Raw genomic sequence first — 16,395 nt, forward strand, 5'->3', positions numbered from 1 at the left:
CATGCCTTCTTCTTTTATAGGTGGTGAGAAAACACAGAGCCCAGAGCCTCTCAGGATTGTACTGGTTGGAAAGACTGGCTGTGGAAAGAGCTCTTCAGGAAACACCATTCTAGGAAGGAGAGAGTTTAAAGCTGAAGCTTTACAAACATCAGTCACTAAAAAATGTCAGAAAGCACAGGGTGAAGTTGATGGTCGTCCTGTTGTTGTGGTTGACACTCCTGGTCTGTTTGACACAACTCTGTCACATGAAGAAGTTCATGAAGAGTTGGTGAAATGTATCAGTCTTCTGGCCCCAGGACCACATGTCTTCCTGCTGGTGATACAGATTGGTAGATTAACAGCAGAGGAGAAGGAGACACTGAACCTGATCAGGAAATTCTTTGGGATGAATTCAGAAAATTTCACCATTGTTCTTTTTACAAGAGGAGATTCACTGGAACAGGATGAAAAGTCGGTGGAGGAATTCATTAAAATGGAACAAGAGGATTCCTTAGAGAAGGTGGTGTCTGACTGTGGAGGAAGATATCATGTGTTTAATAACTATGATAAACAAAACCAGAAACAGGTCAGCGAGCTGATAACAAAGATTGGGGAAATGGTGGAGAAAAATGGTGGTGAGTGCTACACTAACGAGATGCTCCAAGAAGCTGAAGCAGCAATACAAAAAGAAGTGGAGAGGATCCTGAAAACCAAGGAACAGGAGATGCAGAAAGAGTTTGAGAAACTTCAAATGCAACATGGCGAAGAATTAAAAGAAATGGAAAAACGGTTTGAAGAACAGAGGAAAGAAAAAGAGTCGGAGAGAGAACAAAGAGCTAAACGTCTTGAACAAATGAGGGATAAACTTAATAATGAGCGTGAGAGGAAGATGAAAGAACAAGAAAAAAGGGAAGAAGAAGATGCAAAGAAGAAAAACCTGGAAGAAATCGAACAACAGGAATGGGAAAAAGAGCTAAATGTTTTGCAAAAAAGAATCAATTCTACATTAGATGAGGAAAAGAGAAAGGAACTAGAGCAGAGTAAGGACAAGATGATAGAGCAACAGAAGAAGAAGAAAAGGGAACAACAGGAATTTTGGGAGAAACCTAAAAGAGAACACAAACGAAAGCAAGAGGAAGCAAAGCTCAAAAAGCTCCAAATGGATTATGAGCAGGAGAAAGTAAAGTATGAAAATGCCATAAAAATAGAAGACCAAAGCAGACAAGAACAAGAAGAAAAGGAAAGAAAAGAGTTGGAGGAAAAATATGAGCAGAGCATCCTTGACATGAAGAAACGATATGAAGATGAAGCAAGAAAGCAAGCTGAAGAATTCAATGAATTGAGGAAGAAATACGCTATGAACTTTGCAGGCCTGATGGAAGAACATAAGGAGGAGAAGGAGGCAATGAAGAAGCAGCATGAGAGAGAAATGATAAAGATAGGAAAAGAAAACAGAAAAAGTTTGAAACGGTTAGATGATCTCTCAAAGTATAGAGAAGAAATATTAAGAGAAGAACTTAAAAGACAAAAAGAAAAGCAGCTAAAAGAAATCGAGGAACTGAAAAAAAAACAGGAGCAAGAAGAGTCTCATTTCAAAGAGAAGTACAAACACAGATGTGTGATCCACTAATGATGCTTCTACATTACATTTTCTATATTAAAAACTATATACATATATACATTTCTATATATATATGTGTGTGTGTGTCACGGCCTTTAAAGTTCCAAACACAAAAAATAGTCCAAGAAAAAGGCTGTGGGTGGCAACAGGAGGTTTGCTTTAGAACGCACCTCTGACTTCATTCTTTAAAATTATATGGCGTTTATTTTGTGGAAAAATATAAACAAAAGTCAACCCAAGAATTTCTTACAACTTAATATTAAATGAAAGTTAACTTAATCTACTATAAGAAGTTCAAAAAGTGGTAAAAATAATTTTTTTTTAACTCTCTCCTCATCCCATCTGATATTTGGCAAACAAAAACATTTCCACCACACCCCTCCAGGGTGCTCTTAATCCCTTAATTAATGGGAGGGTCCAGAAGTTAATAAACCAATCACTTTTCTAAAAACTTTTCCAAAAGTAAAATAATTACAAATTTCCATAACAAAATCTAGGTAAGCATATTCTCACAATTTAAAAGAAAAAACAAAAATGAATGCAAATTACGATTCCTAAAGTTCAACAAAAATGGCCACAACATTCCAGCCCCTAATTCCTGTGTAACATGAATTATATCTGTCTAAGTGGCCATTACAAAATGCAATACCAATAATTTGCCAGTCTTGGCAGCCGGGGGTCAGTCCGCCAGGGCCTCCGCTCCTGGCCGCCACCCAGCACACAATGCACCCGACCCCTATGGCGCCTCCTGCGGGTGGTGGGCCTGCGGGAGGATGGGCCCATGTCTCCTCTTCGGGCCGTGCCCGGCCGGGCCCCATGGACTAAGGCCCGGCCACCAGACGCTCGCCCTCGGGCACCCTCCCCGGGCCTAGCTCCAGGGCGGGGCCCCGGTAACCCTATCCCGGGCAGGGTAAACTGTTCCCTCGATATTCTTTTCATAAGGGTCTTCTGAATCGCTCTTTGTCTGGTCCCTCACCCAGGACCAATTTGCCATGGGAGACCCTACCAGGGGGCAAAAGCCCCCAGACAACATAGCCCCTGGGATCCCTCAATAAAAGGGCAGTGGTACGGGAGGACGGACGAGAGCAACTGGGGTCAAGCGAAGGGACGGCGCTTTGTCCGGTTCTCTCCCGTGCACGAGTAACATGAAGAACTTGCCTACTTCGTGTCTTGCTTTGCGGTGTAATTATATTGTCTTCAACGTTCCAGCGAATAGGTTTATGCTGTAAACCTATCATTAATTGGTCCTTTGATGCCGAATCCCTGGGATCGCATTCACCGAGGGGGGGGGAGAGGCACGCTGAAAGACTGACGTCAGCCAGGAAGTTCCTGTGGATTCGCTGTCTGTCCTTCTCCTCGATGAATGGCGATCGGCGGGATTCAGGCTGATATTACACGCTAAGCAACGCCAAGTAAGTTTAAAGAGGCCGACTCTATAACCGTGTCGTTGTGCAGTCTCCGCCATTTTGTGAGGCGTTGAGAAGTTCGCTGCTTTGTGGAGCGATAACTGGGTTAGTGTCCCGAAAAAGAAGTTTTGGTTAAATCGCCCAAGGGTCCCAAGCGTCCGGTGTGTGTCCGGTTTTGAAATCGCCCTGGGTGTGTGTCCCGAGCGTCCCTTCATTGGGTTTTGTCGCGCGAGTGGGTGAGCGTCCCACAGCTGGGTCAGGGTCCCGAGCGGTCCGGTGTGAGTCCGGAGTAGGCCTATTTTGTGTTATTGTCATTTTCGTCGTCGTCTTGTTGTTGTTGTTGTGTGTGAGTGTGTGCGGAGCAGACCGCGTGGTGTGTGACGTCAGCAGTTGTTGTTGTTATTATGGGTTTCTAAGCAACCAAGAGTGAGTTAGAGGGAGAAAGACATTTGTGCTGGACTTTGCTCCTGGCAGCACAAAGTATTTATGTATAAAAGAGAGAGAGCGAAGGCTCCACAGCTGCGTGGGTGCACGCGAATGCGGTTGCGCGGGTTTCACGCGGACCTGAGCCGTGCGGTTAATCGCAGGCTTATGAATGGAAGAGATTCAAATGTTAGAAGTTTTCAGAAAACACACCAGCCTTGAAGAGTGTGTGGAAAAGGCCAGCCCACATCAGCAGCTGTGCTCTGGTGGGTGGCTTTCCCCCCACCCCTTGCTGACACAAAATGTTAACAGCCTGTGTGCCAAACCATAGACGTAATTGAGGTGGATAGTTGTTAAAAGTAATCTACATTAAGCTTGTGGTTGCTTAAATTCAGTACAATGACATGTGAGGTGAAGTGATATAGGTAAATATTTAAACTAATGAAGTGCATAGAGGCACTTGACCTGTGTGAAAGACTGTCGTCTTATTATGAGCCATTGTTGAGATATACAGCACGCCTGTGAAAACAACTAAAATGCTGAACCATGTATGAAACATCTAAAAGTACATGATGGAGAAGCTGCATTGAATATGAAAGTGTAAGACTTTGCCGCTGTGGGCAGAGCATGCAACTACTGTGTGATGTTACGTTGCAGTTTTTTTTTCTGAGCTGATGAGCAGGCTGCACATTATCAGATCGAGAGCTGTCTGAGAACTCCTCAAAGACAGGGAAACAGAGCTATGAGTGTGCAGCGTTTCCATGAGCAGTTTTTCTGCACCTTGACTCGTGTGTGTGTGTAGCATCAGCATCATGTTTTTGTTCATTTGTTTTGTTGGATTAAAAATAATTAAATAAACTGGTGATCATGCCTATGGATCACCATGGCACATATCTCCAGCCATATGGTTTATTTATGCAGATGAAAAAGTGAGTGTGAATGTGTCTGACATCACAGTGTTTTTGTGCACTGTGCAAAAGTAATTGCCTTTGATTGTGAGTGAGAGCGGTGATTTTGCGGATCACGAGCTATTGTAAAGAAGAAAAAAAAATAGTGAAAAAGAGACAAATTACATTGTAGACGAAGAAAACTAATCATAGGAAAAAGGTTTTGTGTTGATCAGCCGAAAAACAACTACAATGTCATTTTCTGCTTTTAAGAAAGGATTGTTCACACAAACACAGACAGAGAGAGATGTGTGATGATTAAGCAGTGATGACAATAATGAAAGTCTCTCAGTCTGTCGTTTACAGGTGGGGAACGGACCTGGATCAATCCTACATGGGTAGCAGTCGTAAGAAAATTATAGGTTGAAATCATTAGAAAAATTAGAAACACTCAGCCAGAATCATCCTGAACAAGCAAGCTCCAAGGAAACGAATCTCTCCCTGAAGACACCGAGTGCAGTTTCAGAAGCACGAGCATGAACATTTAACAGTGGACAGGAGTCCAAGAGACAATCTGAGCAGAGAGGTCCAGCAGCGCTGTGGGCAAACGGCATCAGAAAGAGAAGAACCACCATCTAGATTGGATGGATGGAGATGCGTTTCCAGCCAGCTGCAACCTCACTGTGTGTGAAGGACTTTTGAGAAGACTGTCTGAGTTTGACATTTGCCATGTTTGGAGTGAGATGGCAATAAAATAGACAGTGGGACAAATAGAGACACGGGACAAAGCTGAAGAAAACTGACTGCCATTGGACTGAAAAGTGGGAGAGAAGGAGAGGAGCAGAAGAGGACTGAGGCTGCTGTTTTAGTGTGGGCAATCAAATTAGGTTAAGGAATTCGGGGAGACAAGCGACTGCCTGGAAGTGGAGGATTGACACAGTGTCCAGACCACCACAAAAGGGGGAAGAGGACAAGCACTGAGGTATGCAAGTGTACTGTTAGAAAATGGAAAGGTGACACCACACATGCAGCTAATATCCACCAGAGATAACACAAGACCATACACAAAGTGTTACACATTAAAAGAGGGTATTTGTAGAAGGGGTTAACAACACACAGTGTGGTTGCCGATGGTAACCTGTTTCAGAAGATACATAAAAACAGAACATATATTAACCCTACTAACAATTCCAAACACAAAATAGCTTATGAAGATTAGACAACAGTTTAAGTGTGTGAGTCTGTTTATTATCTTGTCCAAGTCACCTCGTGTGATGTAAAGACCAGTGAAACTCATAGCACATTGCATGCTCTGCTGGATATACAGCTCCACACACATGCAATGAAAATTAGCTTGTTATCTTTCATCAGTGTAAAATAGTGTCAATTTAGCAGACACTTGTTATCAAATACTGAATTTATCCTAAAAAAAATTGACTCTCCAAGTTGCAGGACAACAATTTAACTTTTGTGGAAAAAAAAAATCCTGGTTTGACTAATCAGCGATCAGACAATAAATTTAGTGTTAAAATGGTAAATTGGGAGAAGCTTCCTGCTTGATTGATGCAGTACAAGTAATTTACTGCATGAGGGAAATTGTCTTTTGTGATACTATTTTGAACATGCTTTTCTGTCGTCCTGTCAACTTAGTGGGTTAATAACTGATATGCAAATTAGTTGATCGGTTTTAGATTAATGAAAGGTGATTAAATTCTAGCTCGAGTGAATGAGATGTGTTGGAGTTTGTTGTGTTGAGTGGAGACTCCAAAACACTGAGTTTCCTGTTTTGATGTGCGAGTGAATCTTGTATTTAGATACACAACTCTGAATACGTCAGAACAAACTTTTTATGAAGTGCATGACAGCATGTCACATGTTTTATGATGAAGGGAAAAGGAAAATTGAATAAAATAGATCTGTGGCCTAAATGAGTGAGAAGCACAGACCTGGTGATTAAACTCATAAGTTAATAAGACATTAGACTGTTGTGGGTTGTGCAGCTGATGGTTGGTTTGGAGTGAATCTAGCTGATGATTCTTCTTCTGTTGTGAAGTCGAGCCTGCCGATTAGTATGATGGTATGATGAACCATGCTAATGGTATGATTTACCTGAGATGAGGAGTTTGTGTCATGACTTAACAAGGCCTTTTTATTTTTGATACTTTCACAGTGCACTGAAAGTTTTGTTTGATAATCTGTTATTTTTCATTTTTATCTTTTGAACAGGCACTGATTTTGTTTGTCTATTTCTTTTCTTTAAGCAGATCTGCACGTCAGGAATCAAAAGTGCTATACGACCTGTCGAGAACGCCGTCACAAGTGACTTTTCTCCACATTAAAATGGGTTCTGGAGAAAGCCACTTATTTGGGACAATTATTAAATGAATGTCCCAGCCTAAAAAAGGATTCAGCGAGGTAATCCCGTCTAAAAGTTCTTTTTCTTTTTGAGATGACGTCATTTTGCTGGAAGTGGAAACTAAATGCGACGACAGGTTCCACTATCAGCAAAGAAAGAATGAATGAATGGAAATAAAAAGGAAAGCTGACTGACTGGTGAAAGAAACTGTGAGAAATTGTATACATCTGCGCAGCGCTAACATTTGCATTTTCTTTTCTACAGCATTACAGTTCTTCATGTGGTTTGATCACATGATTTATACCAGGACAACTGGTTGATGTTTTTCCTATTACAGGATTTTTGGGTTTATGTGTGAGGAAAACTGTGTTTACAGGTTATGAGTGGTGATGCTGTTACATTGTGTTTTGGGAAAATGTGACGGTTACTTTGATGATATGAATAACATATTTTCCACAGCAATGGATGGTTGATTTTATGGTGTTTTTATGGCACCTCTGGAACCTGTTGACCTGTGTCTGACCTCCGTCTGACCACAGTCAATGTGTATTGCTAATGTTTGTTTCTTTGAGAATGCTGTGGAGGATTCAGCTGAAACGGACAAGTGACATGGGTAAAACAAATAAGAGATTACGGTATTTATGGAATAGTTTATTATGGGCTCTTTGCTGGCCACTTTGAGCCCATAATAATAATATGTACGTGGAGTGACTTTGCTTAAGAGAAGTCACCGATTACATTAATGTTAACTGAGCACATGGGATGATCCATGTTTGAGGCGAATTATGGTAATAATAGTGATTTAATGATTTGAGAAAACCTGCACATGACACTTGTCTTGCCCGTGCTGAATGCTTATTACTCTTTTGATATAATTGTTTATACGTGTGAAGTTTGATTTTATTTCCAGATTTTGTGTATGCAGGCTCCTGGTGGAGCCAGTTTTTAAGACAGGGATCCAGGTTTGGTGAGTTGACGCATGGTTGTCCATGCGTCAAGAGGTGGGGTCCAGAATTAACATTAAACAATGTTTACTATTATTGTTGCAGTGATTTGTGTGATTAGCCGTTTATTTACAAGTATTAAATCTATGCAAGTGGTGCATCCATGTTCAGATGAGGCTTTGATGGCCTATTAGTGAAGTTCACTGAACTAAAGAATGTGGTTTGATGATTGTTGACATGCTCTCCAAATAGAAGTCTTTCCGAAACACAGGTGCAGCAGTGAGAAGTAGAAACATTCCAGGCATAGCCCAGGCAGTGGTTGAGGTCAAAGATCAAGCTGGTTGGGGCCCATCATGAAATCAGACCTTGGAGCCACAGCAAGGACCATGAAACTGCCTGCAAAATAGAGGAGAGGATCGTCCACAAGATGGGAGAAAGACTTCAGGAGGATCAGAGATCATCTTCAGCACAGCAGACAGGACACAGAGAGCTGTGCTACTAAGCTTCCAGGAGATCAAGAGGAGACTTCCCACAGCAAGATTTTAAATAAAATGAAAGATTCAATATTGACGCTGAGGAAGACAACTAAGGTGTACGACGTGCTCTGCCTTAAACCTTCAGCAGCGTTGGAACACGAAAACTCGAGGGATGAGGGAGCGTGCCAAGCTCCATCGACAGCACAGAAGGAGTTCGAGGATGACATCATGATTCTGTGAAAGCACAGGAACCAGAAGCTATGGTGGTGATGACAGCAGTTTCCTATGTGCATACGATGACACTCTGAAGGCTGCTGGGATCATAACAGCAGTAAGACAACCCTGCACCCTTTTCACAGAGGTGTTTCTCTGCAGAGCGTGGACAATGAAGGAGTCATAAATATCCCCCTCACAGGACGAAGGCTTGAATGGGGTAATGGGAGGCCATAAAACTAGAGTGCTGAGAGGTCTGCAGCTTTGGAAATAGCTGAGACCCATGTTGACAAACAACAAAACCAACTGGTATGTTTGAATGTCTATCCTACATACATTTGGACTCTGGTCCTGTGGACAATGAAACAACTGGAAGAGACATTTATGACGCCCTGCAGAACTCAAACCACTCTGCAGAGAGACATGTGATGTGCACACCCGGAGGAAGCACCACCAAGCTGAGATGTTTTTGAAAATGTTACTTTCTTAGTTTCACTATTAAATTAACAATTTCTTTGGTTGCTCGTAAGATGCAGTTTGCCATGAGATGAGCTCAATGAATGGGATAACTGCTAATACATTTGTTAAACTGTGTACTTTTTCAGTAATTTAGGGTGATTTGACATATGCTGAATATAACAATGTTTGCATTGAAACTGTCAGACATGAGGTATTCATAACTGGGAACTTTTCTAGCATAAAGGTCAAAAAGGGGGGAATGTTAGATTTTGTATTGTTGATTGTCATTTATGCTTAGAAACATTTACTCATATATGCTTAGAAGTGTATAATCATTTGTAGATTGAAAGAATGTCTCATCCTAAAGAGGTCTGTATTAACTCTGTGTAGCATAAAGAAGGGGTGCGTACATTCCTCTACACAGAGTGTCCTGGCATAGATCACACTCCCTAGGAGAGTTTATCTTTTCTTGTTGATTTATGGTATAGCAAGCACACGTATATCTGTTTAAGTATAAGAGCCTTTTGTTAGATGGACTTAGACGTCCTGGCACTAGCCTTGGGGAGTCTTCACAGGGTCACATCTTGACCTCACACACACACACACACACACACACACACACACACACACACACACACACACAGGCAAGGTACTCTTTGTGTGTATGTAGACGTCACATGTTAGTGAACTTATGCATATTCATGTAACCTCAATAAAAGGGCAGTGGTACGGGAGGACGGACGAGAGCAACTGGGGTCAAGCGAAGGGACGGCGCTTTGTCCGGTTCTCTCCCGTGCACGAGTAACATGAAGAACTTGCCTACTTCGTGTCTTGCTTTGCGGTGTAATTATATTGTCTTCAACGTTCCAGCGAATAGGTTTATGCTGTAAACTTATCAGATCCCTGGGACACACAAACCCCTCCACCACGATAAGGTAGTGATTCAAGGAGGAGCGGTTCGCAGCCGAGTGTGAAGCAGCGGGAATGAGGATCAGCACCTCCAAATCTGAGGCCATGGTTCTCAGCCGGAAAAGGGTGGAGTGCCCACTCCAGGTCGGGGATGAGTTCCTGCCCCAAGTGGAGGAGTTCAAGTATCTCGGGGTCTTGTTCGCGAGTGATGGGAGAAGGGAGCCGGAGATCGACAGACGGATTGGGGCTGCAGCTGCAGTAATGCGGACGCTGCACCGGTCCGTCGTGGTGAAGAGGGAGCTGAGTGTAAAAGCGAAGCTCTCAATTTACCGGTCAATCTACGTCCCTACCCTCACCTATGGCCATGAGCTGTGGGTAGTGACAGAAAGAACAAGATCACGGATACAAGCGGCAGAAATGAGCTTCCTCCGAAGGGTGGCTGGCCTCTCCCTTAGAGATAGGGTGAGAAGTTCGGCCATCCGGGAGGGGCTCAGAGTAGAGCTGCTGCTGCTCCATATCAAAAGGAGCCAGCTGAGGTGGTTCGGGCATCTGACAAGGATGCCCCCTGGGCGCCTCCTGGGTGAGGTGTTCCAGGCATGTCCCACCGGGAGGAGGCCCCGGGGCAGACCCAGGACACGCTGGAGAGATTATATCTCTCGGCTGGCCTGGGAACGCCTTGGTGTTCCCCCGGATAAGCTGGAGGAGGTGGCTGGGGAGAGGGAGGTCTGGGCCTCTTTGCTTAGGCTGCTGCCCCCGCAACCCGGCCTCGGATAAAGCGGATGAAGATGGATGGATGGATCGAATACCAATAATTTTCTTCAGTAGTCCATATATGTCTTCTTAAAAGGCAAAAAGAAAGGTCAATGTTCTATGGTTTCAAGTCTTTTTTTTTTTGCCCATGTGTTTGAATTGTGTGTGCTGCAAAAGGTGTATGTTGCATAATGAAGTGTCAGTGTAAATGACAGGGGTTCCAGAACTTGGCTCAGCTAGAGGCAAGCATTCATTGTTTCATCTGGATGGCCTCCACCAGGAGACATTTTGTTGATTGGCCTCTCCAGCTCATTTGTTTGTTGCTTGACTCAAAAATGGCTCTGTATCTGTTGTATCTGCCATGGTTTCAGTGATGTGTCCAATGGGCCAAGAATTTCTTGTTGCAGCTCCATCAACAATAAGAACAACATCACCAAAAAAAGTAAAGCAAAAATTCGTATGAATCTTGTTCCATTTTTGTCGTTCCTGCAACATAGGAAGGTATTCTTTCACCCACCTTTTCCATCTTTTGACAGTGTATAAAATATAATGTGCTTGTTTGTTAGTCACACTTGCCAGCCACAGCTCTTAATGCACATAACAGAAATGTTGTAAATCTTTCATCCTGAGATAAATACTTATACAAACATGAAGTTTATCATTTTGAAAAATTCATCGAATAAGTCTGTCTGAAGGTTGTATGGATATAATATAAATACTACATATTATAATAATACAATAAAAGAATTGCATAGTTCAGATAGATTTATTCTTAAGTCATAAATTTATGTAGTTTGAATAATAAAATGGTTTTGTTTCAGAAATAGAAATTATTTTGTTATTATTTTTGTATTAGAAATACAATAATTTAATATTGTTTTGCTGATACTTTTTAAATAAAGTTGTGCAAAACTAAAACTATAAATTAATCCTATACAAAGGTTATTAAAACGGTCATACATTTTGAATTAATTTAAAAAAAATACATCACTCTCTTGCTGTAGCTCTCAACCACAAAGTAGTATATTTGTTAAGAGTCTGTTTTTTGTTCATTATGAAAACTTAGCACAAAACAAATTTGTCTTTGGTTGATTGTTTCTTTGTTTTTGTTTTTTTGTGACAAAGCTTCTGGGAAATAAATCTTAAACCACTGGAAAAAGAGTTTAGTTCTCCTTTCATGATGCCACATTTTTAAGGAAAATGCATTTGTGGATCGAGCATCAGAGTTAAATAACCTGAGGTCTTTTGACATTTGTGCTCAAGAATTTTTTACTAGTCCCTTTTTGTCACTGCCATGCTGGAGCACCAGATTGTGGAAGATAACACTCAATAAACTGCAGTGGGTGGGGGTGGAGTGGCATCTCTAAAAGTGGTGTCAAAGAGGCAGAAGCTGTCCAAGTTAATTGAAAATGCTAGACAACACCTCCCACACTGCAAATTATCTGGTGCTTGCCATGATTTAAAATCCTATTTTTAGACAGGCCAGATTATTTGCCTTGTTTTAAAAAAAGATTTACTTGTTTCTAAGTCTGGATTTTAGATAATAAACTTAAATTGAGAATAACCATATAATTGTGTCTATATTAGTACAGAAATCCAGAAATGGGAAGAATAACTCTTAAAATAGCCTACATTAGGTCTCTCACCAGATGTCTCTCAAAATATCACTTGTTTCAAGATAGAGTGACAAACTCAATTTGCTTGATTTAGGAAATTCACAAAAGGCACCTGTTGAAAATATGATTTATTCAAAATCATGTCTGACTTCAAAGTTGTACATATAAGGGAAAAAAATTAACCACAATTTATGATACAAATCACATTTCAAAGACAGCTGTTTGTCCCAGCATGCCAGCATTATGTGGTACAACATTGACATTGGTTTAGCGAACATTTAATGACTGTCAACTGATATCATCACAAACTACACTAAGCCAATACTTGGTGCAACCCTAATCTTAAGGGTGATTTCTATGGGAAATAATATCAGAAAGACTGTATTTGATTGGCACAAACACACTGTCCCTAAAACTAATAGAAAAGTATGAAGTATAATCAATGAGCTCATGGGCTAATTCTGTAGCTTGAGCAACAATGGGCACAGTTACTTCATATGCCAATAAGTCTTCATTTAAATTCAAAGTTTCATAGCGTTGGTACTCAAAAGCAATAAAAGATGAGTCAATCAAAAAGATATCCTTTTTGATTGACTCATCCAAACACAGGGAAAGTGCCATCCACATCTGCAATAATCATGGACTTCCCAGCAATGTATTTATTGCCATTTAGAACATACCATTTCACTGAGACAACAGAATGCATGACATCTATTCCAAAAAATTCTTTAATTTTTTTCCTAACATATTCATTATTTTTAACAGCTGATACTGGCCCGAATTCCTTTTCTTTTGCAAAAATAGGATGTTCAGTGCCTATTTCATTTTGACAACACTCAAGAAATTGATTGTGGTTTGCAAGGGATTTACAAACATTTTTAAAATTTAACTTAGAAGCCCACTGTTTAAAATAGGAGTGCTTTGCCTCAAAGCGCATGCACATACTCCTTATTAAAGGTCCAAGGGATAAGATTTGACTGGGAAGATGCAACATATAATGTTGCTTAGGTATTATATTGGCTTCGGGAAAAAGTTGCTTGAACTGATACAGGTGTTCTTCAATCATACTTCTCAGTTGCAATACAGTTTGTAAAGAAATAATGGGAGCAAGAACTATTTGAACTATCATAATTAACTTTCTAAAAAATACAACATACTCTCCACACCATACAAAAGAAAAAGTAATATTTTTAAAAGAATTAGCATCTGTCCACAAGACTGTTTCAATTTGTTGTCGTTAGCCACTAAAGTGCCAAAGCTAATAGGACATGGTTTATCCCGTATTTCAAGAGGTGAGTAAGGAAAATTTTGAATGTCTGAATTAAACTTGTCTAATTCCAATTGTCCTGAGAGAATTAGGTGTTTTAATACAAATTTAACTTCCATTGATGCAACACCTTCAAAAATAACATGCATTATGTCCTGTGGAGTTTGTTTGATCAGGTCAAATGCAGGAACATCAACTAGTCTGCTTCTTCTATTAATTCCATAAGTAGTTTTGAGGGACGCTTTCAATAAATCTGTGCTTGCTTTATCTATTTCAAAACACTGCCTCATATGTTTCTCCAGAGTTCTTTGAACAAACTTCTTCTCCTCAAAAACACTTTGCATATCATCAAAGTTGCATTCACAGTGTCTACATTTGCTATAAGCCAGTCCCTTCTTTAAAGCCAGCAATCTCATGCTGGGCTAGCGTGTCTCCGCAAATGGCTATAACAGCACCAAACAATTCAATTTCACCATTTGACATTTCAATCCTTACGCCATTGTAAAGCAGTGATAGATCTTGAAGTATTCTTTTCAGTACAACATCAATACCCCACTGAGAAATGTCATTTGCTTTAGCAATAGCAAGAAGTCGTATTGCAGCTAACTTTGACCTAAATTTTGGATCAATATTTCCTAAAGTATAATAAAACATGACCAATTTGTTTGCAGAAGCATGGGACCCTAAGGGGTTACATATTTCAATTTCATCTGTGTACAGTATTAATTGCAATGCATTTGGCCTCTGAGAAAACAAGGGGTGAGATGTAAAGAGGGACCCGTCTCTAAAATCATAGAAGAATCCCTCTCTGCTTCTTTGTGGTGCAGTGTTCAACATGGTAAAGATTCTCTCATTAGTCATTAACTGCTTTAGACTTTCAATTAATGGTACATAGTAAAAACTTTTGTTCCTAATGGACATGACCCTTGAAAGACCTTGCTTTACCCAACATATCTTCTGGGATACTACTACTTCCTCTGCGTTGACTGGACAGAACATTTCCCCTATGGCTCTACTCTGTCCATATGCAATGGTGGAGAAAGGATCCATGAATTTATCAAATGTAGCCAAAGCCTCATCTTGAAGCTGAGTGGTTCCCTCGGCATTATCTTCAAACACTGTCTTCATTCTTTCCTTGAGCGTATCCAAAAGAACAGCCTGATACTGTTGCACTCCTGAGATGATATGTTTGACCGTTCTCTGTGAAAACACTTGAAACAAAAGTAACTTATTCTGCATTTATATAAAAAAATAATAATTCTGAATTCCATTATGAACAAGTAAGACATTGATTGCCTTATGTAATGTATTGATCCATTAAGACTATAACATACCTGTGATAAGTGGCACTGTTCTTGAACACTGATAGCAAAAGCTGCAGCAGATCTGGTAATATCATGTCTGGTAAAGGATGTTGTAGCAACAGCTTCTTCCTTTAGAGCAGAAAAACAAAGTTACTCCAAATTCCTGGCCAATTATAGAAATTCTTACATAACAGGTATAATCAGTTACACCTAATGATTGGTCCACTAAAAAACAAAGTGCATGACAGTGACTAGTGTTACAGTTGTGAATATTCAATATAATATAAGATAATATAATATTCATTCTTTGGAATAAAGAAAAAAGAAATGGAAAAGAAATCAAAGACAAAGAAACAATAAAAAAGGGGTTGTCCATTGTTTTGATGAGGCTAGGGATTGGATTCATGAGAATAAGATTTTATCTTTTTAAATAATGAATTTTTGTTCGCACTTAGATATTAGTTTCTTTACATGTTTGTTGTATTTATTAAATTATTTATGTATTTTTAAATCACATAATTTAGATTTGCACTTAGAATTTATGTTAGTATTAGTATATGGATATATTTTATTGTATGCATTTATTAATTTATTTAATTTTCAAGAAAATCATTCTTATCCATGTTTTGGCAGTATTTCTGGCCAACAGATTTTTTTACAGTGCTTCCAAATACTCTGTGACTTACCTGAAACCGTATTCACCACTTATAATTCCTACGAGATACCCAAATTGCTGCCACATTGAACGATTTAAGCGCGCTGAGTGTCTTTGATGCAAACTTCACCAGGAGACATGCCAGCCGCAGAGTGTGTGCCTTCTCCGGCTGCAGCATAGCCTGTACTATCTATACTGAACTGCTATTCTGTTTATTTATTTTTTATTTCATCCTGCAGGATGAAATTGTGATTTAAAATCCAACCATAGTGGAAATCGCTTGTAACAGTTTGAAGAACAATATCTAGCGGTATAATATCGCGAGATCTCGTTAAATTTCTCTTGATTAAAAATGGAGAAAAGGATTAAAAGTAATATAGGACCAAATACGAGGAGTTAGACATAGCTAAATTTGTCATCAGAAGCCACACTACATTTTATTTAGTTTAACACTTACCGTGATCGGGCTGTCAACACCCTGAGGCTCCTGCACTTCAGGCAAAGATCCACCAGTTGATATTTCCACGGTGCTGGTTGTTGTTGCAGTACTACAGTTGGCAAAGACTGAAACACCAAAATTTTCCGATCCTAATGAGTGGGATGTTGGGGGGATCCTCCATCCTCTTGGTGGGCTTCCATTCGTCAAATACAGAGGGTGCGTCCGTTTAATGTGGCGAAAGAATGAGTTAAAAACTCTGAAATCTTGTTCACAGCCATCTATTCCACAGTAAACCCAAAAATCCTGCCTTCGACCATGAGCTGCATTTATGTGGCTAAGGAGCACCTTCAGAGTTAAAGAAACAAAGATAAAACAGATCATACATCTCCAGAGCGCCATGGTGAACTGTTTTCGCGCTGTAGCAATGCAGCTTTACTTTACCGCTCTCCACTGAAGGCCACAGATGAGAGTGTGGGACCATGGGAAAGGTAGGTGATTTTAAAAATATATGTATCCTTAATTATCCAATTTTTCAGGTTTAAATTACATCAGTTATATTTATTTTTAGGCAATAAGTGTTTAAGACTGAATTTATATTTTTATTTTCTTTTTTTTACTTAAAGATTTTTAAATATAAATAATTTTCTGCATGCGCATTCTCAGTTCCTGTCGTGACGTTACTTTCACGCGG

General features: G+C 40.1%; 1 protein-coding gene and 1 pseudogene across 1 annotated transcript in view; one reads left to right on the forward strand and one right to left on the reverse strand.

Moving 5' to 3' along the window:
• LOC146577941 (GTPase IMAP family member 8-like) overlaps positions 1 to 11,179 on the forward strand; it is a 59,106-nt gene extending 47,927 nt beyond the window's left edge. Inside the window, exon 5 of the mRNA XM_085268466.1 lies at positions 21 to 11,179. Within this exon, the coding sequence (XP_085124592.1) occupies positions 21 to 1,609 (1,589 nt within the window). The 3' untranslated portion in view covers positions 1,610 to 11,179. The remainder of the gene's footprint in view (positions 1 to 20) is intronic.
• A 1,455-nt stretch (positions 11,180 to 12,634) lies between these two features.
• Positions 12,635 to 16,103, reverse strand: LOC146577942 (uncharacterized; annotated as a pseudogene).
• Between the last annotated feature and the right edge of the window lie 292 nt (positions 16,104 to 16,395).

This window comes from Mchenga conophoros, linkage group LG3 (genome assembly GCF_057382185.1).
Source record: "Mchenga conophoros isolate Kocher_MC1m ecotype Shallow Benthic linkage group LG3, M_conophoros_male_GT1.1, whole genome shotgun sequence".
Classification (NCBI taxonomy): Eukaryota; Metazoa; Chordata; class Actinopteri; order Cichliformes; family Cichlidae; genus Mchenga; species Mchenga conophoros.